The sequence below is a fragment of the Panthera leo genome, chromosome D1 (assembly GCF_018350215.1).
Source record: "Panthera leo isolate Ple1 chromosome D1, P.leo_Ple1_pat1.1, whole genome shotgun sequence".
NCBI classification, from domain to species: domain Eukaryota; kingdom Metazoa; phylum Chordata; class Mammalia; order Carnivora; family Felidae; genus Panthera; species Panthera leo.
In genome coordinates, this window is record NC_056688.1 from 87,787,973 (window position 1) to 87,814,868 (window position 26,896).

Genomic DNA, 26,896 nt, shown 5'->3' on the forward strand with positions numbered 1-26,896 from the left:
TTGAGAGAAAAAGAGAGTGTGTGAGCAGGGAAGGGGCGGAGAGGGAGGGAGACACAGGAAACAGAAGCAGGCTCCAGCCTCTGAGCTATCAGCACAGAGCCTGATGTGGGACTCGAACCCCAAACTGTGAGATCATGACCTGAGCCAAAGTTGGCTACTTAACCGACTGGGCCACCCAGACGCCCCTAATTAGACTTCCTTTAAATAGGCCACCTTAAAGCAGTCAAATTTCCCAACTGCTTTAGCATTTTATATACCAAGACCCATTTCTTATTTCTCCTCTAGAAGAAAAAAACAAACCTTAACAGGAATGCCACAGTTAATTAACTATAGCATTAGATGCAGATTTCTGATGTCTTGATAATTAAACACATTAAGACTTCTTGGTGCTTGCCAATATTTTTATGAAACAACCGAGAAGTATATCCACCTAGGTTTGTCTCTCACTAGGATGGATTTGAACTAGCGAGCAGAGAGGTGATGGCCAGCAGGTGGCGCTCTGAGTCAGTTCGTGGCGGCCTGCGGAGGGTGGAAGGCAAAGGCAGAAGGCAAGATGGCCTGCTTTAAATCCTCAAAGTAAGGGTCCTCTTAACCACTTGTCATAAAATACCCTGAGACACACGTCTTGGAAAATCGAAGTGTCAAGCTCAGCATCTTTGCCACATTTCAAGCTAGGTAATTACCTTCTCTCCCAAAGGGAATCTGTTTTATGTATTTGTGTCCTTTCTAGGTTACAGGTTTCCCAAAGGCAATGATCTTGCCTTCCGTTCATTCTATACAATGCTGAAGTGAAATGCTCATTTTACAATAACAATTTAATTATTCTACATCCCTCTGAGCTACATGATGACCTGTTATATAATTGCTAGTAATACAGAAACGTGCCTGCCTCATATAAACCCTAGCAATAAATGGGAAGTTTTTATCTGACCTAAAAGTAAATTGCTTATTTACTTCTCCTTTACAGTATAAAAAGTCATTTTCCTGCCAACCCAAATTCTAAGTCATAATCAAGTAAACAACACTTCATTTTAGTCTGTCATTTTTATTGTCTGCAGAGTTGTTTTTTTTTTTAACTACACACAGCAAATACTTTGATATAATCTAAGATAATAAAATAGTTGAACAACTTTTGTTTTTAGATTTACATTCGTATAGAAACAATCTGTGGAACTCCTCACCTCAAAACCAGGGTGTCTAAAAACGGTGATTCATTAGCATTGCTTTAAATAATTGTTTGGTTAAAAGTTGCAGTTTCCATTCTCAACTGAAATGTGTCTCCACACAGTTTCCCTTGGGTCCAAAGCTTAAGGCCTTGGGAAGGTGGCCAAGAAGAAAGGATGGCCACTCTCCTCTCTGTCCTTCCCTTGTGTGGAGGACAGTGATTGGAGCAGGGCTGTCATAAAAGCCAGGAAGAAAAGAAATCAATTGCACATCTCTAATTGTCAAGGGTCAAGGTCCTTTGCACACGTCCCTCTCCGTAAGTGTGAAGTTCTAGGATGATGGCACGCGCCTACCTGCCCAACACTCCTTTCCTTTACTAATCTTATCAGTGACTGTGCATAGGCGGTGGCCACTGTCCATAAGCTCTCCCTAAAGGCTGATCATCCTGTCATAGTTAAGTCTTGTCCCTTATATTATGTCACTTGGATGCTGTGGCTTGGTGCCCAGAGAGGGTCCACCATCCCCTAAGAAATGCCTCATCCCACCCTCCAATCCCCAGAGTGCCCAAGAGTGAAGACCCTACGGAGACAGTGACTTCAGTGAAACACCCCTCAGAAATGCTGGGGGACTCGGGCCTAGATCATTCCATTGATCTTAGTCCATTCGTAGATGTCCTGTTCACACACTATGTCGGAGTTGATGAGGAGGTATCTGTCGCCCACACAGAAGTGCTTCTGACAGGCGGCGCATTTGAAACATTCCAGGTGATACACTTTGTCTTTCACTCGCATCGTCATCTCATAGGCACGGATCCGCTTGTCACAGGATGCACAGAGACCATCTTGGCCAAAAAGCCTAGGGGAAAAAAACAGAAAGAAAAGCTAAGAAGACGGTGGCAGAGACAATATTGGAAGAAAGGGTTTGAGGATGGGTTCCATACAGGAGGCTCAATTTCCAACAGGTCAGGAAGAAGGGACAAGGTGGGTCCAGGGAGGCTCACAGAGCCTTTCCTAGAGGGAAGGAGGGACTATGGCATGAGGCTGCAACCCATGGCATTTGTGTTTGGCATAAACTGCCCCTTCTCTGAGCTCTCCCTCTCTGTGGCCACCGGTCCAGGCTGCCCCAGGCCCCTCTTCTGTGGAGAAGTGCCTAGCTGAAGTGATTTAAGTTAAGATGTTAGGCAGTACTGTGTGTCCCTTCCCAGGGGAACTTTCATTTTAGAAGAAGAGCTGGAGTAAACCCCTGGGGACCTTTTGAGAGGGAACTGACCAGGAATGCAATGAAATGGGCATCTTTCTGAGGCTCTCAGATTCTCTCATGTCAACAGCCACTGATTCCACCCATGGGGAGGGCTGGTCTCAAACTCCTCCATAAGCTAAAATGGCCACCTCTGCATGACTGTTCGTTGGGGCCCCGGCTTCTGGGAGACAGTGAGAGCTGGATAGAAGACACTCAGCACAGTTAACCGTGCCTCAACAATCTGGGAGATAAGCGGCATCTTTCCACATTGAATGGCAGAGCTTACTTCAAGGTCCTCGCTGCTCCATTGGTGTGAATCTGTGGAGAAACTTCTCTTCCGACACTGAAATCAAGTCTCCCCTAAGTCTCAATCAATCACTTATTTCGAGCAATATTCAATGTCAAGGTGGGAGAGGCAACATGGTGGAGCTCAGTGCAGTGGTTCTTAAGCTGTGGTCCTGGGGCCAGCAGCATTTGCTAGAAACGGGAACTTGCTACAAATGCACATTCTCAAGCCTCCTGATTGAGACACTCTGGGGATGAGGCCTAGCAGTCTGGTTACGGAGCACTTCCAGGTGATTCTGACGCAGGCTGAGGTTTTGCAATCAGCCTGTGAGAGTGGGACAGCACAAGTACTGGAATCAGAAGACCCAGGTTCAGTCCAAGACTACAGCGCAGAGCACTGAGTGGCCTCAGTGGGACCTCAGACTCCCTGAGCTTCTGAAATGGCAGTGACCACAGCATCCACCTCATTATGAGAAGGATCAAACTGAGCATTGTCAAAGCACCAACGATCAAAGGCTAAGCCAATATTGGTTATGTTTTAACACGTCAGGTGTATTCCCAATGGCGCAGTCCTGCTACAGGAGGTCATTTTCATGTGTGCCTGCTAACATGGCATGTTAGCGGGTCCTTTCCACATAAAACGTTTTGGACAGTTTTAGGCAAATGCTTCTTACTGGAAGTTCTTATTAACTTCAGAATAGCAGAGAATCAATTAGTGCATTTTGAGAGGCTATGGGGGAGACAGGAGCAATTGACAAATTTTGAAACATTTGGATAGAATTAACGGAATCAAGAAGACGCGGGTCTGTGGGTAAAGGGCTGAGAGTTAGAGCCAGGGCCCGGCTAGTTTCCACCTGAATCCTGCTTTGCATTTGAGGTTCTCTAAGTGTTTTCAAGGCACCACGTGGGAGCAAACTCATTATAGGGGGAAGAACATTTTATCCCAACATAGCAGATGGCGGAGCTGTAGGAAACTGCCACCTTGGAGGTCACAGAGTGGAAAGACAGTTCTGGTTTTCTGACTGTTCAGTAAGTTGAGTTTGGGACTGAGCAGAGATAGACGACTCACAAAACAGTGTCTGTGGAATGAAGCCAACGCCTGGGGTGTGTGACCCTTAAGGAAGGAGAGCATTTATTAAAGGGAAGTTGGGGGTAAATTACAATACACATCAGGCAGTTAATGAGGGGAAGGACAAAGGACTAATATTTGGGAGGCAAGCTCAGGTCTAACTAGCCAGGTGCCCTGGAGCAAATGACATCCTCTCTTCTGGCTTCTGTGTCTCAAGCTGTAAAAGCAAGGGAACTGGAAGAAAAGGTTTCTGCAGCCCCTTCCAGCTCTGGTATTCTGAGATTCCACTAATAGGAAAAATAAACCAGGACTTGACATCTAATTTGAGCATTCACCTCAAGAACTGGTGCCTTAGGCTGGATATCCCTGAAGCAGACCCCGAGGAGGGGAATTATTAAGGATGTATTCTCTCAGGGGAAACTGGTAAGGCAGCAAGGGAAGCCAGATAGAAGGGGAGGCAGACAAGCAAAGTTGTAATCTCCAGCAAAGGCCCCAGGGGGGGTGGGGGGCGGCTCTGGGCCAATGGCACGGGGACTCTGGGGTATGTCTCCAGGTCTGCCGGCTCCAGGCAAGGCTGCAAGGCTTTGGTGCTCCTGCACCTGGTGCTCCTGCCAGTCACTGGTTAACGTCAAAGTCCGCTGGGGGTCTGGGGGGCAGTGGGCACACTTCTGGCTCTAACAGAGGTACTGTTGGCTGCTGCAAGTGAAACCACTGTGGAGTGGGGTGCACTGCACACAAAAGTTGGTAGAAAGGGATCAGAGGGAATCTGGGCCCGGCACTGACATTAACAGCTACGATTAGGTTCCCTCCCAGCAACATAACACAGCAGCATCAGGGTTTAGGTCGGCACTGGAGATCTCATAAATATTTGAAGCTAAATGTCTGAAAAGGACTGTAACAGACGAGTCAGCTGTGGGAAATCCTCAAGAGGAGCAGTTCTCCTGGGCGGGGTGGGGGGGCGGGAAGAAGACTGAACCCCATCACGGAACCCCCAGAGAGTCACTCCACCCCAACTTGCCTCTTTAAAAGACTGCCAGATATGTTAAGAATGCAAGTAAGCAAGTCCATGGCTAAAGGACCATTCCTGAAGCCAAAGATGGTTTTTTCCTCTGTCAAGAGGTGTCAATGTCTTAAGCTTTCTCCTGCCCATTTTAATAACAATAATATAAATATTAAAGGATGGCTGGAACCGCCTGCACTAACACAGAGTTAATTAACATGTTGCCTAGGAATGTAGCAGGGAGAAGAATTATTTCGTGTCACCAAGACACAAGTTAATTAACATTGGGTTCTCCCAGACAATTTTTTTTCCCTCTTCTTTTTAAAAATGCAAAAGATTAACAAGCCCAGGCAGCACTGGGTTTATTCTTGAATGTTATATAAAACCACAGAGATAGGGAGAAGCTGGGGCTCTTTTGACCTTACTCTATCTGCGCTATTTAATAAGATTCAAATGATTTGACAGGGATGTAGTCAGGGGGCCCAATGGGGATCATTTACCCGTCTGCTTTCTGCACTGACTTTTGGCAAACTGGTAGCCAGCAAAATCAGGTCTCTGTTTATCCCAGTTCCATTTTCTTGTAACTTAATAAAAAATGGACCACAATTATAATCAGGATCATTGAAAACTCTACTTATTTTCTCTGAACCACCAAGTTTGCAAGGACTTTATTGGAGAATTTAGGGGGGAAAAAAGGCACTTACTCTATCAGTCTGGGTAAACAGATAAGCTTCCTTCACCGTGGAATTGCCTGCATTTTTTTTTTTTTTTTTAATGTAAAAATGCTCTGAGGGCAGGTTTGGGAGGCAGAGGTAGCCTGGCGCCAAGGGCACTGGAGTCTAAACAAGCTTCCCTGGGTTGGGTGGTCCTAATGTATTGCGGCTGCATGCTCCACAGACCCTGTGCCCCAGGAAGATGGCAAAAAACTGACAGCTATACAGTTGAACAGATCTGACAGTAGAGGGCACAGAGTTACCTGCACGGCAGCTAATATGAAACTGGAAATGCTAGAACATTCCGAACCAAGGCACTCGTTGAGTGCTGGGAAACTCACATGGCCAACAGCATGACCCGGAGCATCAGAGGTGTCCTTAGCTCCTGTCTCAGTGGGTGTCCTAGAGTCCCTATTTTTCCTTCCGTTCTCCCATCTCTTGTTCATTAGGTAGGAAAAGACTCGATGATCCTGTCATGGGGGTTGGTTGCAAGAGCAGCTAACATCTGTTCGACGTTCACGCACCAGGCCAAGAACTTTACACGTATGACCCCATCTAATCCTCGCCGCGTCCTTGGAAGTAGGTGCGGCTATTATCCCCATTTCTGTAGATGAGGAGATCAAGGCTGGGGAAGGGTAAGTAGCTTGACCGAGTTCACACAGCTAGAACGCTGTGTTGTTGGGACTCACACCTACAGCTGACTTCAGAGCTTTTGCCCTGTCACAGTCAAAAGCTTGGAGCTTTCCCGGGCGCCTGGGTGGCTCAGTTAAGCGTCCGACTCTTTAATTTCAGCTCAGGTCATGATCTCACGGTTGGTGGGTTGGAGCCCCACGTGGGGCTCTGTGCTGACAGTGTAGAGCCTGCTTGGGATTCTCTGTCTCCCTCTCTTTCTCTCAAAATAAATAAACTTAAAAAAAAAAAAAAAGCTTGGAGCTTTGAAATGTCTCATCATATAATATTGGGGTCCTACAAAAAATTATTTACAACCTAGATATATGTTTTGAAGCATTCAATGAGCACCTAAGAACCTACCCTCAAACTGGTCAACTCCAGCACTCCTGGATCCTCCGGCCCGACATGCGTACCCCTCACCAGTCCTTGTGCCCCACCATGCACCACCCCCCCCAGGGGACTTCTATTCAGCATTTCATGTTTATCATTCTCTCACCTTTAAAAAACTAGTATTTTAGCACAGAGGAATGCGTCCCTGAGAATATGCTCCTCCAGCAGGAGGAGATGCCAACTACTTCTCTGCACAGGGCAGCTAGGCTCAGCCTCTGGCCTGAGCGGAAGAGGTGGACCTACACTCAGATGGTCTGTGGACTGTCCCCTCCCTGCTCAGGGCCCCAGGCGTGGACATAGCATACCTGAGATAGTCCCTCCGGCAGAGCTTCCGGCCCAGCTTGTAGTAGAGGCGCCTCCCCACCTCGCCCAGCCGGCATCCGCAGAGGTCGCAGCTCAGACAGTCCTCGTGCCAGTACTGGTCGATGGCCTTCAGGAAGTAGCGGTCCCCAATGTTCTGCTGGCAGCCGCCGCATGTCAGCAGGGACGGGGGGATCTGCAGCACTTCATCCACTGGCTCCCTGGAGAGAAGACCAAGCATTAGGGACAACCACATGCCAAGCACCGGGGGTCAGGAACCGCTATGGGCCGAACTGGACAGTTAGGTGCCTGTTGGTGACATCAGGAGAAAGGACGGGGCTCCACATCCTGAGGCTGAACTGCCGAGAGGCCCCGTTAGCCTGAGTCAGGCCTGGAGGGAGCTAGGTCTCTCTCCCTCCATGCAATAGAAGTAAATGCAGGGCACCAAGAGGTACACCCCGCGGGGGAGGGGGGGCCGGGTTGTGGCCCCTGCCTGCCGCCCAGCACTTTCTGGGCCTCTCTGCCGTCTTTTTCTTCTTTCCACTCTCCCCTCCTACTCTCCCCTGTATCTTGGCATTTCTCCTTCTTTTCCTCCTCCCATGCCTAGACTCAAGGGCACTGCCAAACCTCAGGGGAGGCACTCCAGGCTAAAAGAGTTACTTGCTTCAGGGACAGCCCACTACCCAGAGGGCCAAAGCTTTACAAATTCCCTGTCGAATGGACCTGCCATCCTAACCCAAGCCCTTCCCAACCGCACAAAGAGCAGAAGTGAGGAAGAAAAAAGAAAGTGATAAAAAAATTACTTAGGTTGTTTTGTTTCCCAAATAAAAATGCCATCAGGATATAATAGGAATTCTCATTATCATTAAAATATATATATACATATATGTATATACATATTTTACAGAAATTCCACATCTCATCTTTATTACTGAATGAACCCTTGGAGAAAAATCCCAGGTATTAAGGCCATTGTTAGACTTATAAAGGCCATTAAATAGACCTTTCTGCATGTGAAAATTTTTACAACAGCAAAACTGATTTGGATAAAGCTGATTTAGGAAAGAAAATGAGGAAGGGGCAATGATTATTTTCAAGAGTAGACGGCAATTAAACAGATTCTGAAATCTCCATCCAGGCTTGCTAACAGTGAGCCTGTGATACGTGTTCCCTCCTTAAAAGGTGAGACAGTGTCTCCAGTTCACTTTGCTTCCCTGGAATCTGAATACTCCAGTTTTACATTTTAAAATAAATAATTTTATTTGCCAAAAGAAAATAAGAGTGGAAAGAAACATTTCCAGCACCGAATGGGATACAGGAAAAACCTAATACCTGTTGATTTGTAACAATTAACAAGCGCTCTTTTGAACCTTACTCAAATGCAAATCTTTTTTTTTTTTTTAATCTATTATGCTTTAAAAAATGGACTGGCTTCCGATTGTGCAATTCCCAAAGGGAGTTTCCTCCTCCATACCTTGAGGGTATAAATCTTTCCCCTATTTCTAGCTGACACTAATTTGCCAGGTAACCTTGTGCCCTGATTGGTCTGTGCCCATAGAGCTCAGCACCAATTATACTTAGGGATGATGAGACTCAGGTGATCAGTGTTGTAACGCCCGCACGCTGACAACCCGCAGGTGCCTCTTTAAAGTGGTCACCTCCCTGTGAATATTTAGGAATACTGAAACCAAGTCCATGCCTTATAGACCAAGTGTAAGGGTCCTTCATAAGATGATCCCTTCTTAGAATAAGAAAATGTGAAACCCAAGTCAGTTTTTTTCTTAAACTCAAGACTTTAAAGAGTTGTAAAAATTCACTGAAGCTTGACTTGCTTTTCTTTGTTTCCACAGGTTATACATAAGGACTGCCATTCTCCCTTCTGAAAGATAATATCCCCAGCATTTCACATGTGTCAGCTCAGAAGCACATGTCCTCTCTTCCCACCGCCCATGGTCTTACTCGGGCTTCCAGAAACACTCGTGGAACCTCGACCACGCTGGATGCCCTGATGCTGATGCTGCCAACCAACTGTGAAAGAGGAGAACTTTCACCTTTCTGGTGCAAAGTTGCCTGGAATTAAAATGATCTGCTGTTGTTACTCACAGGTAAGCGGTAGGGGCCACCCAATGCCTGGTAGAGGAAATCTATCCATTGGTGAATCCTGGCTGGCTTTCTGTCTAAATGTTTCATTTGCAAATGCCTAGGCAAGCTTCTATCTGTAAATTGGAGATGCTGATAGTCAAGGCCCACGTTGGCTTTGAGTAAGTAATCACAGTGAAAAAGCACAAACTTTGAAAAGGGCAAACCTTCAGGGAAATGAAACTTCCAGATTTATCTTCCAATAAAAGGATTAGTGGCTAAATTCTGTTGATCGAAAAGGCATTAGGCACCAATTCATCCCATTCACTCCTATTGTATTACTGTGGTCTTGCTCAGACTCTGAAAACTCAGGGCTAAGTTGTCATTCCAGATTGATTAAAAAAAGGGGGGGGGGTGGTACAGACCACCCTGTAAACCCTGCATCTGCATAGATAGGTTCTTTTAAAAATGAATGTTATTTTTCTCCCAAGAACTTATTTATGGAAGCTGTGTTTTCCTTAAAACCAACCTAGCCCCTTGTAGAACTGGTGTGAGAGCCTTCAAGACTCAACAGTGATGTTTATATTCTCACTGGATCATGGTACTTCCTGTATTTTATAAGAGCATGCTGAGTGTTTATGCTGGTAACGAGGATAAAACCCACGTACATAAACACCATAGCCGGCTGAAACTGGGGGAGGGGGAAACTTCAATCAGGAAAGCACAGTTCCTTTAAAGCAGGAAAAGAAAAGAAAAGAGAAGACAAATGCGTCTTAAAAGCACAAATGGACAAGTCATTAACCAGCTCCTTTGGTCTGTGTAACAAATCCCTTCAAAGGATTAGATGGGGACTTCAAAGGAATAAAAATTCTCAATACCAGACAGCTAATGAATCTTAAAAGGGCATTTGCGCTGAGGGGAAAATGATATCTCAAACAACCCTTTCTCCCCTTGTTAACGCTTAATAATGGTTTGGAGGTATAGGTTGGGAATAGGGGAACGTTCCAAACCAGGACGAGGCTCTGAAAACAAATGTGGCAAATGCTCATTGGAGCTCTGGCTCCCTGACCCCAAACCCTTTGGAGCCCGTGAAAAATGCTATGAGACACCGCTCCCCAGAGTTCACCTATACACAAAATGGTGCACTAACTTTTGAGGTTCACAGGCCGCCCCATCAGTGGACCCAAGGGAGAGGGAAATACATGTACTCCAATTAACTCCGGATTTAGGGGCTCGAAAGTCTCTGGTGGCCGGAGAGAGCTGCTAGGTGGACGTTCGGACCTCCTCGCCCGCGGGTCCCTGGCGCTACTGGCAGCCGCCCCACCTGCGCACCGCAAAGGGGGCCGTCAGGGACTCGGGAGGCCTCCGCTTGGAATGTCCCCCTTTCCAGGATCAAATGGACAAAGAGAATGGGGACCGAGAAAGCGAGGGGGGAGAAGGAAGTAGAACCAAGCCCGGCACGCTCTCGGGACTGCACCTGCGCACCTCCAATCTCCCCTTGTGCCTGCTCCGGTGTAAACTTTCTGGCCCGCTGTGGCTTTGAGGTGCGTCCCGGGTAGCCGAGAAGGGCCCGCAGAGGTGCCAGGCCGACCCCCTCTCCCTGCCGCTGGTGGCCCAGCCCCTCTCCCAGTGCCCCCCGAGCCACCCGCGAGGAAGGGGGAGCCCTGCTCCAGGCGAAGGGAGCCAAGGGCACGCTGCGGGCGCGCACCTGAAACCTTCTCGCCCGCCGCCCGCGCCACCCTGCAGCCCTGGGGCGCGAGGCCGTGGTCACCGTGGGTGACAGGGGCAGGGGAGCCACACTTACTCAGACGGGTCCAGGCTCTTCCTCTCGATGGCTGAGGACATTGGGGAGGGAGGTGGCGTGCCAAGCGGCGGGGGCGCTCCCTTTGTGGCGCGGGGCTGGCCGGCTGCCGGGGCTCGGACCCCCTCGGGTGCTCGGGCGCCGCCGCCGCCGCCGCCGCCGCCGCTCCTGCACCTCCTCTTGCTCCGGCGCTCCGGCGGCGAGCTCGCCCCTCCGCGCTCAAGGACAGTCACCGCGCTCCCTTCAAACGCCAAAGAGAGAGAGCGAATCACCGGGCTGCCGGCGCGCCGCGGCCGAGGCGGGGACCGGGGCGCGCAGCCTGGCCCCAGCGGCTGCAGCTGCTGCTGCTCAGGACTTAACCTTCCATCCCGGTCCCGCCGCTGCCACCGCCGCCGCCGCCGCCACCGCCACCGCCACCGCCACCACCAGGTCCGGCTCGGCTTGCGCGCTGTCGCCGGCTCCGCGCCGCCCGCGGGGATCGTGCGCGCCCGCCCGGCCGCCCCGAGTCCCTCGCACCTATGGCCCGGGTCGCGGCGCGCGGCTCGCCGCCGAGGGCAGGGAGGGGGCGGCGGCCTGGGGGCGGGGAGGGGACCGTGCCTCTCTCCCCGGGCTCCCTCCTCTCTCGGGAAGGTCTATTTTCGCTCAGCTTCCCTCTGTCTCTGGTTTCATTTCCTTTTTCCTGATCACGATTCAAATACAATAGAAGGAAATCACATTTAAAGAGACAGCTGCCCGGTCCCCCCCCCCTTTTTTTTAACGGGGCTCCTGGGGATTAGCAATACAAACAGCAGCAGCATCAGGACTGACTTGCTTCTTAAAGGGGCCAGCGTCGGGGACAGGCAGAGTCGCTCAGTGAACACCTCTCCTTAGAGAGGAGGCTGGGTTGCCTCTAAATCGTTCTTCAGGGCTTCCCCCCTTCGGCGTTTCCCTTTTGGTTAACTAAGACTGAAAGTAACCAGCAGGCCGCTCAAGGAAGAAAGAAAAGACAAGAACGTGAGATAAGCACATACAGAAATGCCAGCGTCCCGAGTGGCTTTCGCGCCCGTCCGGGGTTCGAGGTCCCAGGTCCTCAGACACCGTGCGCGGGGCTGCCCCGGACAGCGCGGCTCTGCTTGCTGGCTGCGGGTTTGTGACTGCGTCCGCGCTCCAGAGAGGAGCCTGGTGCTGTGCGAGCAGGGACCGCACGGGCTGGGTACGCCTGAGCAGTGCCAGGGGCAGCTAATCCCGGAGGTGGGGGAGGGGGGGGTGGTTGGGAGGGACCACGCTGGTCTGAGTCTCCTCTCCATCTGCTGGCGGCAGAATTCCATCCCTCAGCATCTTTCAAAAATCTGACTCCTGCGGTGAAAGTGCCCCCATGGAAAGTGCCAGTAATACTCTGCACAGAGAAAGTGCCTTTCCAATGATCAAGCACAGTACTTGGGAGCAGTACTATTTTGCCGTGGATCAGGGAAAGAGAAAGAAGCCAGACTTTTGGAGTTCTGGTTTCCCTTCCAACCACAAAGGCAAAGTCTAGGAAGAGGAGGAGGCTAATAGTTTGTCCTTCTGTACGGAAAAACTTTGGGCCTTATCAGAGTTCTTTGCAAATTATTATACTCAGAAATTATTATTTTTCAGAAATGATTATTAAAGGTCTATTTGTGCATGATCCCAGTCACCAGTCTTGTAAAGAGGAAATTACCAAATACTTTCAGAACTCATAGTTTTATATAAACAGTCTGGATCATGGTCATAGACATTTTATTCCCATTTTAAAGATGACGTTGAAGGACTTGGATGAGATTACCTTGAAAGGTTGGTGGTTGAAGTCAGAATTGAGTTCCTGATTACTTCATTTTCCCTGTTCAGAGCCGATCCTCACTGACTTTGCACGAGTATAAACCAGAATTTACCATTGTGTGCATGGTTTTGTCATGTTCTTGTCTCCATGTGCAAGGTGGGGGTCCCTAATGGGTATAATTAACACTGTGTGCTGTGTGTGTGTGTGTGTGTGCGCGTGTGCGTGTGCGTGTGCGTGTGTGTGTGTGATGAAAGAAGCCCGAAGAGCAGCTTTGGGTCCCAGTCAAGGTCTTCAGTATATAAAAACATATTGTCCTGATCAGACCCTTGCTTTTAACAAAAAAAAAAAAAAAAAAAAAAAGAAAAGAAAAAAAAAGAAAGAAAGAAAGAAAGAAGAAAAAAGAAACTCTCTAGACATTTTAGGCAAGTCCAAATTATGTGATAAATATGTAACTTACCACTCTACAATCAGAAATGAAAATAAACCTATAGTTCGTGGTTAGCAGTTTACCTACTTATAGCCAGGCAATGTGGTGGTTAAATGCCAGAGCTACCTGGGTTTCACTTAGGCCCTTATCAGCTAGCATGGCCTAGGAAAGTTACTTCATCTGAAGAGAAAGAATTGGATAGTGGCTCTGGAGTCAGACTGTCAACATTCTAACCCAGTTTCCCACCTGTGTGAACCTGGGCTAAAAGCAAGAATTTAAACTCCCAATACCCTCATCTGTAAAATGGGGATGCTGGAACCCATTGCATCAGTTGTTGTGACGATTAAAAGAGTAAATGCATGCAAAATGTGGCACATGAGCTTATAATGGGGTGGGGGTGATGACAGGAGATTAAATGCATGGAGAGCACTCAATGTACATTAAGTGCACATAAAAGGCAGCTGCTATGTTATAGCAAAACACATCATTGGGAGAGTTTAAAAAGAGCTTGAATTCAGCAATTCGTCTGGGTATTTATCCAAAGAAAATGAAAAAACTAACTTGAAAAGATATATGCATCTGCACGTTCATTGCAGTCTTATGTCTTACAATAGCCAAGATATGGAAGCAACCTGTCCTTGTACGGATGAATGGATAAAGAAAATGTGTGTGTGTGTGTGTGTATACATATACACACAATGGAATATTATCTAGCCATTAAAAAGAATGAAATCTTGTCATTTGCAACAACATGGATGAGCCCTGAGGGCATTATGCTAAGTGAGAAGTAAATCAGAGAATGACAAATTCCATAGGAACTCACTTATAGGCGGAATCTAAAAAACAGGAAAACAAGCTCTTAGATACAGAACAGATTGGTGGTTGCCAGAGGCGAGGGAAAGGGGCAGGTGAAATGGGTATAGGTGGTCAAAAAGTACAAACTTTCAGCTATAAAATAAATAGCTCCTGGGGATATAATGTACAGCATGGTGACTCTAATTAATAATAATACTGTGTTGCATGTTTGAAAGTTGCTGAGAGAGCAAATCTTAAAAGTTCTCATCACAAGAAAAAAACCTATGTAACCGTGGTGATGGATGTTAACTAGACTTATTGTGGTGATCTTTTGCAATATATGCAAATACTGGATCATTATATTGCACACCTGAAACATATATAATGTTGTATGTCAATTATACCTCAATAAAAGATAAATTAAAAATTCAAAAATCAATAGGGAGAGCTTGGAATTAAATTTAAAGGTGAAATGGGGGCTTAAAGTAAGAATTTCTCACTATATTTATAAACGATTCCCTGTTTTTAAAAAGCAAACGGAGCAGAGTCCCATCACTTCGCTTCCTATTGCCTGAACATACGAGCATTTTCCATTTCAGTGTTCACTGTCTGGGTGACTAGATGATATGTTTGCATCTGCTTGCTTCTATTAAATCAGTTAAGTTGCTACCTTCCTTGTTACAGGTTTGTATGGAGGCTCAAGTTAGCTGTTAAAATAAATATATCCTCAAGGCAACCTCTGAACCACCAACTTTTGGGCATCAATTTCCCTCTTAATAATAGGCTTCTGTTTTGACCCCAGTGTGTGAAGAAAGAGAGATTACTGCCTATGACTTTGGGTCAGTTTCTTATCTTTCACAACTCTTTGGGGAGAACTTCCTTAGAGAAAGTGAATATTTGAAATGGTATCTTAAGATTTCAATTTCACACACAGTGGTTGTAAGAAATAACTGCCTACCAGTGGGATTTCATTTCTATTCAACGGGCAATTAAATTGCTCAAATTTAAGCTTAACATTTAGAATCAAGTCTCAAAATGTGTTTTTATTATGAATAATTTTAAAGCAATTGTGACCTTACTGTATCTTTCTATAGCAAACCTTATGCCTTATGCAGAAGAGGGACTCAGTAACTATGAGGCAATTCAAACATGCAAAACAGTTCTTGAGAGTTGGGGAAATCTGTACTTATACCTACCCAGTGGGATTGCAATTTAATTCTTCCCCACCCCAGCCCCTTCTCCTTGCTAATCTTGAACACCTTAAAATTTAGAAATTTTAACTTCTAAATTAAAATTGAATGTGAATGTCAGAGGAAGACTGAATCAGTCGGCATGATGAATCTGACCTCAGGTGATTGCTTTCTTCCTGTTGGCATTTTCTATTCTTTTTGCTTATTACATTTACAATTGTTTTCTAGGGAAGAGCGGTTTCAAGTGACTAAGGCTGCATTTCTTTGCTAAAATGGACTTCTAATAGAAATGAAAATGCAAATGTCATTGGGAAAATGCCAAGAGTGAAAATTTACTTCTTTTATTTTTTTTCCCAATCGTTAGAAGCTTAGTTGTATCACATGCCTGTGAGCTGTGACATTCACGTATAGAAACAAAAATAAAGATTTGTTTTAATATGGCTCCAGTTCCCATGCAAAATTCTTTAAACTACTCAATTGTCATAGGCATCTGGCTCCCAAACTCATCCCAGGACATTTCAGTTGGTGGATATGTTTTCACAGAATGTTAGACCTATTAGTAATCTTAGTAATAAATAAATCAGGTTTCCTGTACAGTTGAATAGACCCCCAAAAAGTCTTTAAAAATCCATTTCAACTGAGGCTCAGGAGAATGAGCATAGATGTTAGACAGACACAGCTTGGCTGGTTACTAGCTGTGTGATTTGAAGGAAGTTACTTCACCTCTCTGAACCTCAGTTTCTATATCTTAAATGGAGGCAGTCGTAATGCTTAGCAGGGTTGGGACTAGGGTGAGGCCACTGCGATCGCCTCACAGGAGTTTTAAGAGGATGTGCTAAGAGTTTTAGCATGATGTGTGTGAAAATGCTTTGCACACTAATGGTGCATAGTAAATACATAGAAATGAGAGTTGTTGGGGCACCTGAGTGGCTCAGTTGGTTAAGTGTTCGACTTCGGCTCAGGTCTTGATTTCGAGGTTCGTGGGTTCGAACCCTGCGTCGGGCTCTGGGCTGACAGCTCAGAGCCTGGAGCCTGCTTTGGATTCTGTGTCTCCCTCTGTCTGCCCCTCAGCTGCCTGCACTCTATCTCTCGCATTATCTCAAAAATAAATAAACATTTAAAAAAAATAATAAATGATAGTTGTTGTTATTACCTCATCTTTCAGAAGTTATCACCACTGTATCAGGAAACAACTAGCTAGTCTCCCAGCTAGTCAAAGCTACAGGAAGAGCTGAAGTGTATGTAAGACATCAACCAGCCCCAGGCTTGGGGGGCCCACGTTTGTCAGCCAGAAATGCAGGATTGTACCCATTTACGTTCTGGGCAAGCTGCTGACACTTCATTGCTTCTCTACTATGTTGTCTGCTTCAGCTACATCCTTGACTTTAGCTGTCTGATTTTCCCCTTTCCAACAACTTCTAGACCCACTTTTACAACTAAGACAAGAGGCGGGATCGGGTGGTCAATCATTGCTCCCAGATATCACAGTTCCACAGCAGGGTCTTAGCAGAATTAAGCTCCTAGCATGTCCTAGTGGAAGGAACCTCAAAAATGTGACTTCTTGGCTTGTTCTTTGAAGCAGAAGGGGTTCTGAGGCACCTCCCTAGGGGGCTTCACCTGTGTCTGTTCCAACCGCAGCAGTGCTATACTTGTTGACCTTTGACATACTGTCTGACCTCTCTGGACTTTGGTTTTGGCATCTGTGAAGCGGGCATAGTCAGAGTTCCTGTCTCAAGGGGCCGTTACAGTAACCCTGTGAAATGAAACACATAAGGTACTTGGAAAGGACCTAGTAAGTTTCCGAGGAAGATTCTCCTTACACAGAGACATTCCAGCTTTAAAATCTTTGAACACCCATTGATAATTCAGACCCTTTGAAGGGCAAGGCAAATGAGACATAGAATCGACAGCTCTTTCTTTCACCACAGCCATCAACAAACTCTTCCCCACCTTGGGTGCTGGACCCTGAACTTGTTTGCTGCTCGGAGTTCAAGTGGGGAGTTAGAGAGCTGGGTGAGCTGACTTACTGAGCTATCCTTGTGTTCTTTGTCCATACAAGCTGTCCCCTCTCTTTAACTGCAAAGAGACAGCCTCGCCTGAATGACACACGGCAGTGCCTGGGACTCAGCACATTTGAAATCCAAACTCTTTCCTGCGGCCCTCGATAAATATTCATTGAATGAATGAAAGTACAAATAGAAGCCCTGCTTCCCTTGGCCAAAGCGTGCGCTGTGGTCTCTGGGTAAATGTTGAGAAGGAACTTGAAAATCTTGTCTTCCTTGAGCATCACTTTTAGGAGAAGATAAGGTCTCGGATGCCATTCAGATTCAGGCCCAAAAATTGGTTTGTGAAAGAGATCAGGCTCCTGGCTTCTGGGAACACTCAGATATGGGTGGTGTCAGGAAGCAAGGCCAATGCTTTGAAGCTGGATTCTCTACTGCAGCCCCCGCACCCCCCCAGCTGCCCACAAGGAGATGTGGCTACAGCGAACCAGTGTAGAATGCAGCCAATGATATGAGCAAAGACACAGACTTTGGAGATAGACTGGCTTGCCTTTTAGTCCTGGCTTTTTTAGCTACATGGTTTTAGGCAAATTATTTGACAGCGCTGAGACTCAGTTCTGTCACGTATAAAATGGGGATAATTATATCTTCATCACGAGGTTGTAGGGATAAAATGAGATCACACATGTCAAATGCTTAGCATAGTGCTCAATGGATGGCAGCTATTCTTAGAATTAATTAAGCAGAGAGAACCTCAGAGGAAGATAGTCAACCAGGGCAGGGTTTTCATGGCTGAACACAGGCGGGATCCTGCTACAGTAAGGGCTCAGTCCAGGAGGGTGGAGGCAGCCTCCTTGCCTGGGGAATTCTTTGCCTTACCTCCTTACCTGCTCTGGTAACCCCCATGGGACAGATGGGCTGGACTTACAGACGCCTGGCTCAACCTCATGTTCAGGAAAACAGCATACAGAGATGGCATGAGGAACCTGCCTTGGCCACTGGCTCTTCAGAGTTGGAGGTCTCTGGTTTGAGGCACTGCATCTAGACAGGATTTCCATTGGATGGAGGAGCTAGGCTGCTTCTGGGGCAGCTGTGTTTTCTGGCGCTCAAGTCTAGCCGAGGACACTGAGTCTGGCAGGGGGAGGCGATTCTACTTCCTGATGATGTTTGCTTTCCTAAGCTTCAGACCTCGGTTGAAAGGAGTCTTGTCGATAATGCTCTCTAGAAATACCCATTGCTGAAGGAGGTATGAAAAGAGCTGCTTGCTCTTTTCTGCCAGTTTTCTCTGCCTCCCTTTAGCTGTCCCACATGCATCAGACTAACCCCGGAACCTCAGGCTGACCCATCTGGAATCCTGTTTTCTTCACTGCCACCACCCTGCTCAAGAATTTGCAATGGCTCCCTATATAGCCTGTAACCATTGGCAAAAGGCCTAAACTTTGGGGACCCCAGTGCTCTTGTTTTTATAGAAGGAAGAAGGTTGAGCTGCAATTCTGTCCCTCTAGCAGGTCAGGACCAAGCTTTCCATACTTCCATTAAGGCTCTGTGATCCTCCCCACTCCATGGGTTCAATTTTATATTCCACACCCTAGTGCCTAAACTTTCCTACTCAGCCAGGCTTCTCCTCTTTGATCTCAAACACCCTGTTTGTGCCCATTTTTATGCACTGTCTTATCCTGTTCTCTCTGGGATGTCTGCTTTGTCTGTGTTTCAAAACTTTGGTGCTTGAATAGTAGAGTGGTTAAGAATAAAGGCTTTGGAGATAAATAAACCTCGTTTCCAGCCTCTGCTTCATAACTTACTATCTGGGTAATTAATCTTAGGCAAATCTCTGAGCTTCAGTGCTTGCAATGATAAAACAGAGACAATGCTAAATATAGGGTTCGAAGAAGTAACTGAGATAATGTGTGCAGCAGACAGAACCCTGTGCATGGCACAGAGTAAGTGTTCAGTAAATGGCAATCATTAGTGCATCATTACTAAGTCCCCAGTCCTCTCTGCCTCCTCCAGTTTTGTCCATCAGCCTGGACCCAGCTCAAGTCACATCTTCACCCTGGAGTTTTCTCTGTCCCTGGAAGCTCAAGGTAGCTGATCCCTCCCTGAGTTCTCACGGCTCTTAGCTCTAGGGCCTGGTGAAGTGCTCATTAGACTCTGCCCGGCAGTACGGTGATTTCATGTGTGTGCCCAATCTTGCCACCTCAGAAGTGCCTTATGTTCTGGGAGAAGAGAGGCCATGATTTTCATTTTCACCAGCTTCCAGGGTACTGATATAAATTTGGAGATACTCAATAATTCCTTTTGAATTAAAGGCTTTAAATACCACATCCATGTTATCAATATCCCAAATTCCTGGATTCACATCGACATTCAGGAAGGCCTGAGGGTCTTTACATTGGAAACAAAGGTGTCCCTAGAATCAATATTAAGGATGGCCCATGCATTATCAGTCACAGACCTCTTAAAAACCTGGGGACTGGGGCACCTAGGTGGATCAGTCGGTTAAGTGTCTGACTTGATTTTGACTCAGGTCATGATCTCACATTGGTGAGTTCAAGCCCCGCGTTGGGCTTTGTACTGACAGTGCGGAGCCTGCTTGGGATTCTGTCTCCCTCTCTCTCCACCCCTCCCTTGCTTGCTCTCTATATCTCTATCAAAATAAATAAAAGTAAGCTTAAAAAAGGGGGGGGGGGGTAACCCCTCTGGAAACTAAAGTTGTAAAACTTAGAAGAAAACCTAGGGGGAAATCTACATGACATTGGATATGCCAGTGAGTTTTTAACCAAAAGCACAGGTGTCATATTTTATTTACATTTAGTTTAATTGTTAAATTATATTTAATTTAATTGTTAAATTAAAAACAGATACATTGGGCTATGTGAAAGCTAAAGACTTGTACCTCAAAGACACTATCAACAGAGTAAAAAGGCAATCCATGGAATGGGAGAAAATATTTGCAAACCATATAGCTGATGGGAGGTTAATATTCAGTATATAAAAAGATTTCCTATAGTTCAACAAAAAAATTACCCAAATAACCAATTAAAAAATAGGCAAAGGATTTGAATAGACGTTTCTTCAAAGAAGATCTACAAATGGCCAGTAAGCACACGGAAAGCTGTTCAACCTCCCTAATCATTGGAGAAATACAGATCGAAACCACAATGAGATACCACTTCACATCCATTGGGATAGCTCTCACCAAAACCCAGAAAATAACCCAGAAAGTGTTGGTAAGGATGTGGAGAAACTGGAACCCTTGGGCACTGCTTGCGGGAAGGCTCCTATAGGTACCAGTGCAGCTCCTATAGGATACAATATGTAGGTTCCTCAAAAATTAAAAATAGAATTACCAAATGACTCAGCAATTCCACTTTTGGGCATATACACCCCCCCCCATTGAAATCAGGAACTCAAGCAGATATTTATATGTCTGTGTTCATAGCAGCATTTTTCACAATAGACAAAAGATGGAAGAAAGCCACGTGTCCATCAACAGATGAATGGGTTTTTAAAAAACGGTGTGTGCATGAAATATTAGTCTACCTCAAAAAAGAAAATTCTGACCCATGCACAACATCAATGAACCTTGAAGGCACTATGCTAAATAAAGGAAACCAGCCACAAAAGGTCAAAGACTACATGATCTCACGCATATGAGGTACCTAGAGTAGTCAGATTCATAGAGACAGAAGGTAGAATAGTGGTTGCCAGGGACTGAGGGGAAGAAAGAATTATTTTTCAATGGGTACATTGCTTCAGTTTGGAGAGATAAAAATAGTTCTGGAGGCGGATGGTGGTGCTGGCTGTACAGCAATGTGGATGTACTTAATGCCACCGAAGTGTGCTCTCGGGAATGGTTACAATGGTAAATTTTATGTTATGCATATCTGACCACCAGAAACATTGGTCAAAGTTAAAGGCCATCTAGGTGCACATCTGGACCAACATGCAAGGTTTTGCCTACTGTTTCAGGAAGCTCACAACCTTCTCAGATTCATCTGTGGACCCATTTAACCCCAAAGTTATGGGGAAGCTTGTCCTGTACGTCCTGAGACATTCTTCAGGTGCCCCTGTGGCAATCCCTACCCACTTAGGTCTCTGTCCGTGGTGGTGGGCCCTGAATTTCCAGATGACTTTCTTTGCAAGAGGCCACTCGGCTCCAAGGAAAGGGGAAAAGGGTGCAGTGTGTTATTTTGTAAAGCCACATCCTTAAAGGAACTCAACGCTTGCATAGATATCTATCTGCCCTCTCCTCTGAGAATCTGTCAGTTAGAAGGCACCAGTCACAGGCTCCACTTTGGGGGGCAGTGGCAGGAACGGGGGTCTCCTGTAAGTAGAGCATCTTTAATGTTCCTTCAGGCCACAGCCCCTTTCCAAAGGCCCTGGGGGCTGCTTGTGGGCCGGCTCAGCTCCTCTCAAACTTTCAGGCTACAGTGCTTCCCATCATATTACAGAAGGCCGCCTTGGGTCATATCTTGCAAAGGAAGAGCTATTAAAAAATATTCCATTTGTATTTCCTGCGTGGCCCTCCATCTGGAAATATCTTTTATCTGGCAACTTTTGCAAAGTGAACTGAATCTTGAAGGAGGTCCTGGCAGGTTTATGCTGGCTTCTCTATTATTCCAATAAGTCATTTCCATCCTAACCTTCACAAGGGCCGAGTAATCGTGACTTGGTATCAGAAACAGGACTGGCAGAGAATGGCAGCAAGTCTTTGGGGCCCAGAGGTATCTTTTTAACCCTGAAAACACCCACTTGGAGGGCAAGAGCAAAATCTAGAAAATTATTATACACACTCTCTCTCAGCTCAAGTGTTACTTCTTCGAGGAATCCCCACTCCCACCCTCCGTGACTAGATCAGGACCCACCATTGTCTAATGTCACTCCCAGTCTGGATCACAATTTGTAGTCCTACGTTTTGTGATGGTTAAAGCGTGTCTGGCTCCCCCAGAGACTGCAAGCGCCTTTTGCTCAGAATCGAATCCAAGAGCCTAGCTTAGAATCTAGCAGGTAGTAAGTATCCAAGAAATATTTATTGAAAAAATGAATGCATGAGCAAATGAATGAATGAAACTCATCTTACCTGCCTCTCTGCCAGTTACTTCAAGTCCTGGTTGAAAAATACCTCCTTTTCAGAACTGTTGTTACTGAGAGAAAATGACAGGAACCCTCTGGTAGGTAGCTAGAAACAGAATGGAGGGAGGGAGGGGGGGAGAGGTCTTTATCTTCAGTTAGAGAAATGTTTCCATGGGTCCTTGATAAAGTAGGGACAAATGCCCCTAGGGCCCTCTGATGGCTGTGTGTCCTTGATAGTGTGGCTGGGTGGGGCAGGCGGAACTTTGGCATCGGGGCAAAGGGATGGATTTTAACGGTTTCTTCACTGGTTGAAAAGGCTGCTTCCTGCCCAACTTTGTTTTTCTCCGTTATGTACCAGCTCAGCCTATAAATGGGAAGGAGTGGCCAGCTTCTCCCAATGTGTGGGGTGAGGTGGGGGTGGGGGGAGGCTGGTGCATCAGGAGCTGTCCTTGCCGAGGCTGTCCTGTCATGGCCTTTCAAGTCTGATATGGCAAGTGTTCCCCTTGTGTCTCACACTTTGAAAATCTCACATCACTTTCGGTCACAGAAATCCTCCCCCCATCCCCGACTTAGAAAGGGCAAGTAGCCAGGCTCCCATTTGATAGGGGAGGAAATGAGGCCAAGCCTTTCCAAATCTTAATCCTGCTTAAACTAGAGAGCCCTAGGACACTTATTCATTGAACTCTGGCATTCTTGCTCATGAGAAGGTCTTTTGAGAATTTATTTTTCAAGAGGAAGTGTTTCATTAGGCAAAAAAATCTACTCAGTGGCCATATTAAGTACATAGTAAGTGGCCTTTCTGGGATTTGTCTTTTGAGTAATTCAGACAAAAGATTACAGTTAGGGATAGATGGGTCTATTGTTGCAAATGATAGCTACCTCTCCTTGAGCACATATTGTGGGCCAGGCACTTCATACATTTTATCTTATTTAACCCTATTAACAACCTTCTGAGGTCAATAGTATTATCCCATTTTATAGATAAGGAAACAGAAGGTCAAAGAAGTTTGATAACTTGCTCAGGGTCACACAACTACATAAGTGTAGGAAATGGGATTTGAACCTACGTCTTCTGATTCCATACCCTCGCTCTTACTCGCCATGTCAGTGTTTCCCAAATTTCCTGCATTTGCTTGTTAACCACGCTTGTCCTTAGGCCCACACCACACCTACCAGATCAAAATCTCCAGGGTCCTCAGAGAGTATCTCTCTGGACACCAATCAAAAGTAGACTGCTCCCCAGGCACTAACACACCACTATTTTTTTTTTCTTTCATCATTGTACTTATCACTACCTGACATTTTCTTACGTCTGTATTTGCTTCTTGTCTTTTTTCTCCACTGAGTGACAAGTTCCTTAAGTTCAGGGACAAGGTGCTCAAAGTTTAATCTCCAAACTACTAAAGAGAGGGTAGTACCTCCCTCCAAGCTTTATCTCCAAACTACTAAAGAGAGGTAGTACCCAATCCATATTTATTGAATAAGTTAGTAGACAAAATAAATATGTCTACTAACATAACATAATAATAAATAGTGAATTATGTTAAGAAGGATTCCAAGTCTGGAGCCAGGTTCTCGGGGAAGAGAATCATTATTGCCTCCTAGTATCTCCCAAGGCTATGGGATATGGAAAGGTTGACATGCATGCCATGTATTTGCCATCCCAGAGAAAGAAACTCAAGGGAAGGGAAACAAAAATAATATAAAAACAGAGAGGGGACAAAACAGAAGAGACTCATAAATATGGAGAACAAACTGAGGGTTGTTGGACGGGTTGCGGGCGGGGGGGATGGGCTAAACGGGTAAGTGGCATTAAGGAATCTACTCCTGAAATCATTGTTGCACTATAGGCTAACTAATTTGGATGTAAATTTTAAAAAACAAAAAAGAAAATTAAAAAAAGATCCCAAAATAATTAAGGGCAAGATGACCCAGCAAGTCAGTAGGAAATGTAGTCCCTTCCTTCATGGACCTTTATGTTTTATTTGGGAAATCAAAATGAATAATACCTATATGATGGAGAACCAATACATGATTAACAGCAAGGGGTTGACCAGAAATGCAATCAGATTGGATTAAAGAGAAATTAGATTGGGAACAGGTATGGAAGGCTTTTTGGGGAAAGTGGAAATTTAGTCGCCCCTTGAGTGAATACTTTTGTGTCAGGTTTACACTATGAGTTTTACGTAGGGCGGGGGGTGGGTTTTGTTTTCCCCTTAGAGCACCCTAATGAAGTAAGTAGTGTGATCACAACTTTATGGATGAGAAAACTGAGTCACGGAAAGGCTAAGAAATTTGTTCCAGGTCACAGGGCTACTAAGGCCTGAGTAGGGATTAACAGCCAGTCAAGGCTGGTTCTCCTCACCAACCCTGTGAGGAGAGCACGTGTGCCTGGCAGAAAACCAGCCTGAGTAAAGGGCTCAGTGTGGGGCCAGGGGATAGAGAGGCAGTTCTAGGTAGTGATGGAATAATGACAGGTTCAGGTTTCCTTTCAATGGAATAGTGTTACGATTCAACGTGGCAACCTGTTGGCCAAATGTATCACACCTGAGCCACGATCACGAGCAATTCAGACGTTTGTTACTGACTCTGGCATTGGTAAATCTGGGGGAGTCCCTGGACAAGGGGCCCAGTGACAAGAGGACTCTTTCAGAGGAAAGGAAGCCTGATCCTGGGGACACAGAAACAGGGTAGGAACTCGTCTGTTGAAAAACACCGGGAGGTGGTGGAAGGAGAAGGTTAATTTTGGGCAGTCTTTGCTTAATCTACTGGGCTGTGGGCTGTACCGATTTTACATAGCCAGTTCACTCTGTCAAGTCCCCTTACTGGCAGAAGAGCCCCCTGGAGCAAAGTCACCCCAGTCTGCAGGGGACATCCAGTTCCTAGGGAGTTCGGGGTATCTTGTGTAAAATTTGGTTGTGGTTTGGTGTTGCATTTGTTGGGCTATTTAGATTACTTTGCATTATTTATCCATATACAGCAGCCAGTTCCCCTAAGGGCACATGCCCCTGGGCAGCTAGCAAATCACCTGGAGCTAGTCTGTTGCCCGCCACCCTGGCAGTTAGGGAGTTTTGCCCTTCAGTGAAAACCTCAAGTGCCGCCCGCTGTTTATGTCACACGAGCTGATAGAACCTTGGACATTTCCTCTGCTGCATCTGCTGTTTCCCTGGTATAATCGTGTTGTGAGCCCTGAATCCCAATTCTCTAGTCCCAGATGTCACTATTGTATGTAGCATGGTGGGTAGGAAAATGGCTCATTACCTCTGACTGGGGACTGTGACCAGCAGGGTCCCATCATGGGGCAGTCAGTAAACGTTGAGGGGGTTGTCAGAGTGTGCAGGTGAGTTTGGCCACCAGGAATGAGTTATCTAGGGAAGTGACACAGGTGAACCAGGTTCCCTTTGGCGCTCCTAATCGCTCATGTTTCTTTAGTATCTGGGCCAGCATAGGGCCATGAGTCCTGACATGCTATGCAGCCTAGGAAGACACAAATACACCCATATGCATTTGGATAATTGCATGATCTGGACTCATGGGCCAGAGACCAGACTTCGTAAATCAATCAATGAATGTCCTGCCCATGTGGTCCCAGATGGCACAGGGTAAGACATAGGGGCCTAGACCAATAGCATCACTACTGGTGACTTTGTGGGCCTTTTCTATCAGCTTAAAAGGTCATTCAGCATGGTGTAAAAATAGAAGCTGGCTTGCTCACGGGGTCACAGCATAACTGACATTGTGTGAGGTCCAGCCATTGGGATGTGACTTTGACCACATGACCATACAGATCAACCTGGGGATAGCCTTAAGCAGTAGGCTTGCTTTGGAAGGCCCGGCAGGGGAAGTCTTAGCCACAGTGGAAATGGGGTTCATTATGCCCTATGGGGAGGATGGTGGAGAAGAGAGTTATAACTTTGGGGGTCTGTCTGGTCTTCCCTTCTTTCCCGTGTGTGGTACATGCTGAGTGGGGGACCCCCTGAGGGGAAGATGCCTATGCTCTGACAGGAGGCACGTTGGTAGATGATGTGGGTAATTGGGTAGTTATCCTCTGAGATGCGGGGATTGGCTGGGCCGTGGTCATCACCTGCAATGTGGCCTTTGACTCCCTGGCCAGAACAATTTTTGAGCCGTGTCTGGGTCAGGGAAGCATGTGTTGATCTTGGGAAGGCTGTCACAAAGATGCACAAAGCAGGAGCGCTTGAGGGGACATTTATCATGTGCTGGGCATGGTGGCCACGGTAAAGATAGCTGGGGTGGGGGGCGCTAAGAGTGCAGGACCACGCTCCTTTTTGTTTCTCCTGGTGGCTGGCTGCTCAGGGTAATATAATATGCCTGGCCTATGGTGTTATGGAAGAAGAGTCGTGCACTATAGACAAACAGAGATTATGCTGTGGGTGCCATACTGCCCAGGTGTCCTGGCATGGAGTCGGAAAACCATATCCCAGACCGAGGCCGGCAGCTACATGGGCCACAGCCAGCTAGTGATAACCTAAATGTTCCACGAGAGCATTTTCCAGTGTGGAGCCTCCACATTCAGGGCTTCCGTTTATAATGCTGCAGGGGGGCTGGGGGGAGGGGTAGGGCATCTGTGCCCCACAGCTGTGGGTGGCTGGCCTCGCTCCAGCACCCTATCATGGAGGTAGATAACCTCAGGTATGCTATTTTAGAATATTGGTGTTGGTGTTTTGCCTTTCTCGGAGACCCACGTGGTGACAGATGTCAGTCCAGGTGCTGCTAATAGTTCCCTGTGAGAAGGACCTGAAATTAGCCAGTCGTTAAAGCTCTCGTAAGTCCCATTGTGGAAGATGTTTTAGGGAATGGTGCCTGGTGGTACCTGCTCTCTGGGCTGGTAGAAACATAGTATCAGGGATTTTGCCGTTCTGTCTACAGCCGGTAGGTCCCAGGTTATTCTCAGC

The 26,896-nt window shown here is 46.4% G+C and overlaps 1 protein-coding gene across 1 annotated transcript; it reads right to left on the bottom strand.

Moving 5' to 3' along the window:
• Positions 1 to 1,029: 1,029 nt before the first annotated feature.
• On the bottom strand, positions 1,030 to 11,106 carry LMO2 (LIM domain only 2). Its single transcript, XM_042905852.1, has 4 exons — positions 11,073 to 11,106; positions 10,716 to 10,953; positions 6,838 to 7,053; positions 1,030 to 2,019 (listed from the first exon to the last, which is right to left on the bottom strand). The coding sequence occupies exons 1-4, from the start codon at positions 11,077 to 11,079 to the stop codon at positions 1,800 to 1,802; spliced, it is 681 nt and encodes a 226-aa protein (XP_042761786.1). The 5' UTR covers positions 11,080 to 11,106; the 3' UTR covers positions 1,030 to 1,799.
• Positions 11,107 to 26,896: the final 15,790 nt, after the last annotated feature.

Coding starts and splice junctions, on each gene's coding strand:
- LMO2 (XM_042905852.1), bottom strand. Junction 7,054..10,715: donor AAGAGCCTGGACCCGTCTGA/GTAAGTGTGGCT, acceptor TCTTCTCTCCAG/GGAGCCAGTGGATGAAGTGC. Junction 2,020..6,837: donor TGCCGGAGGGACTATCTCAG/GTATGCTATGTC, acceptor TTTTTCCCCTAG/GCTTTTTGGCCAAGATGGTC.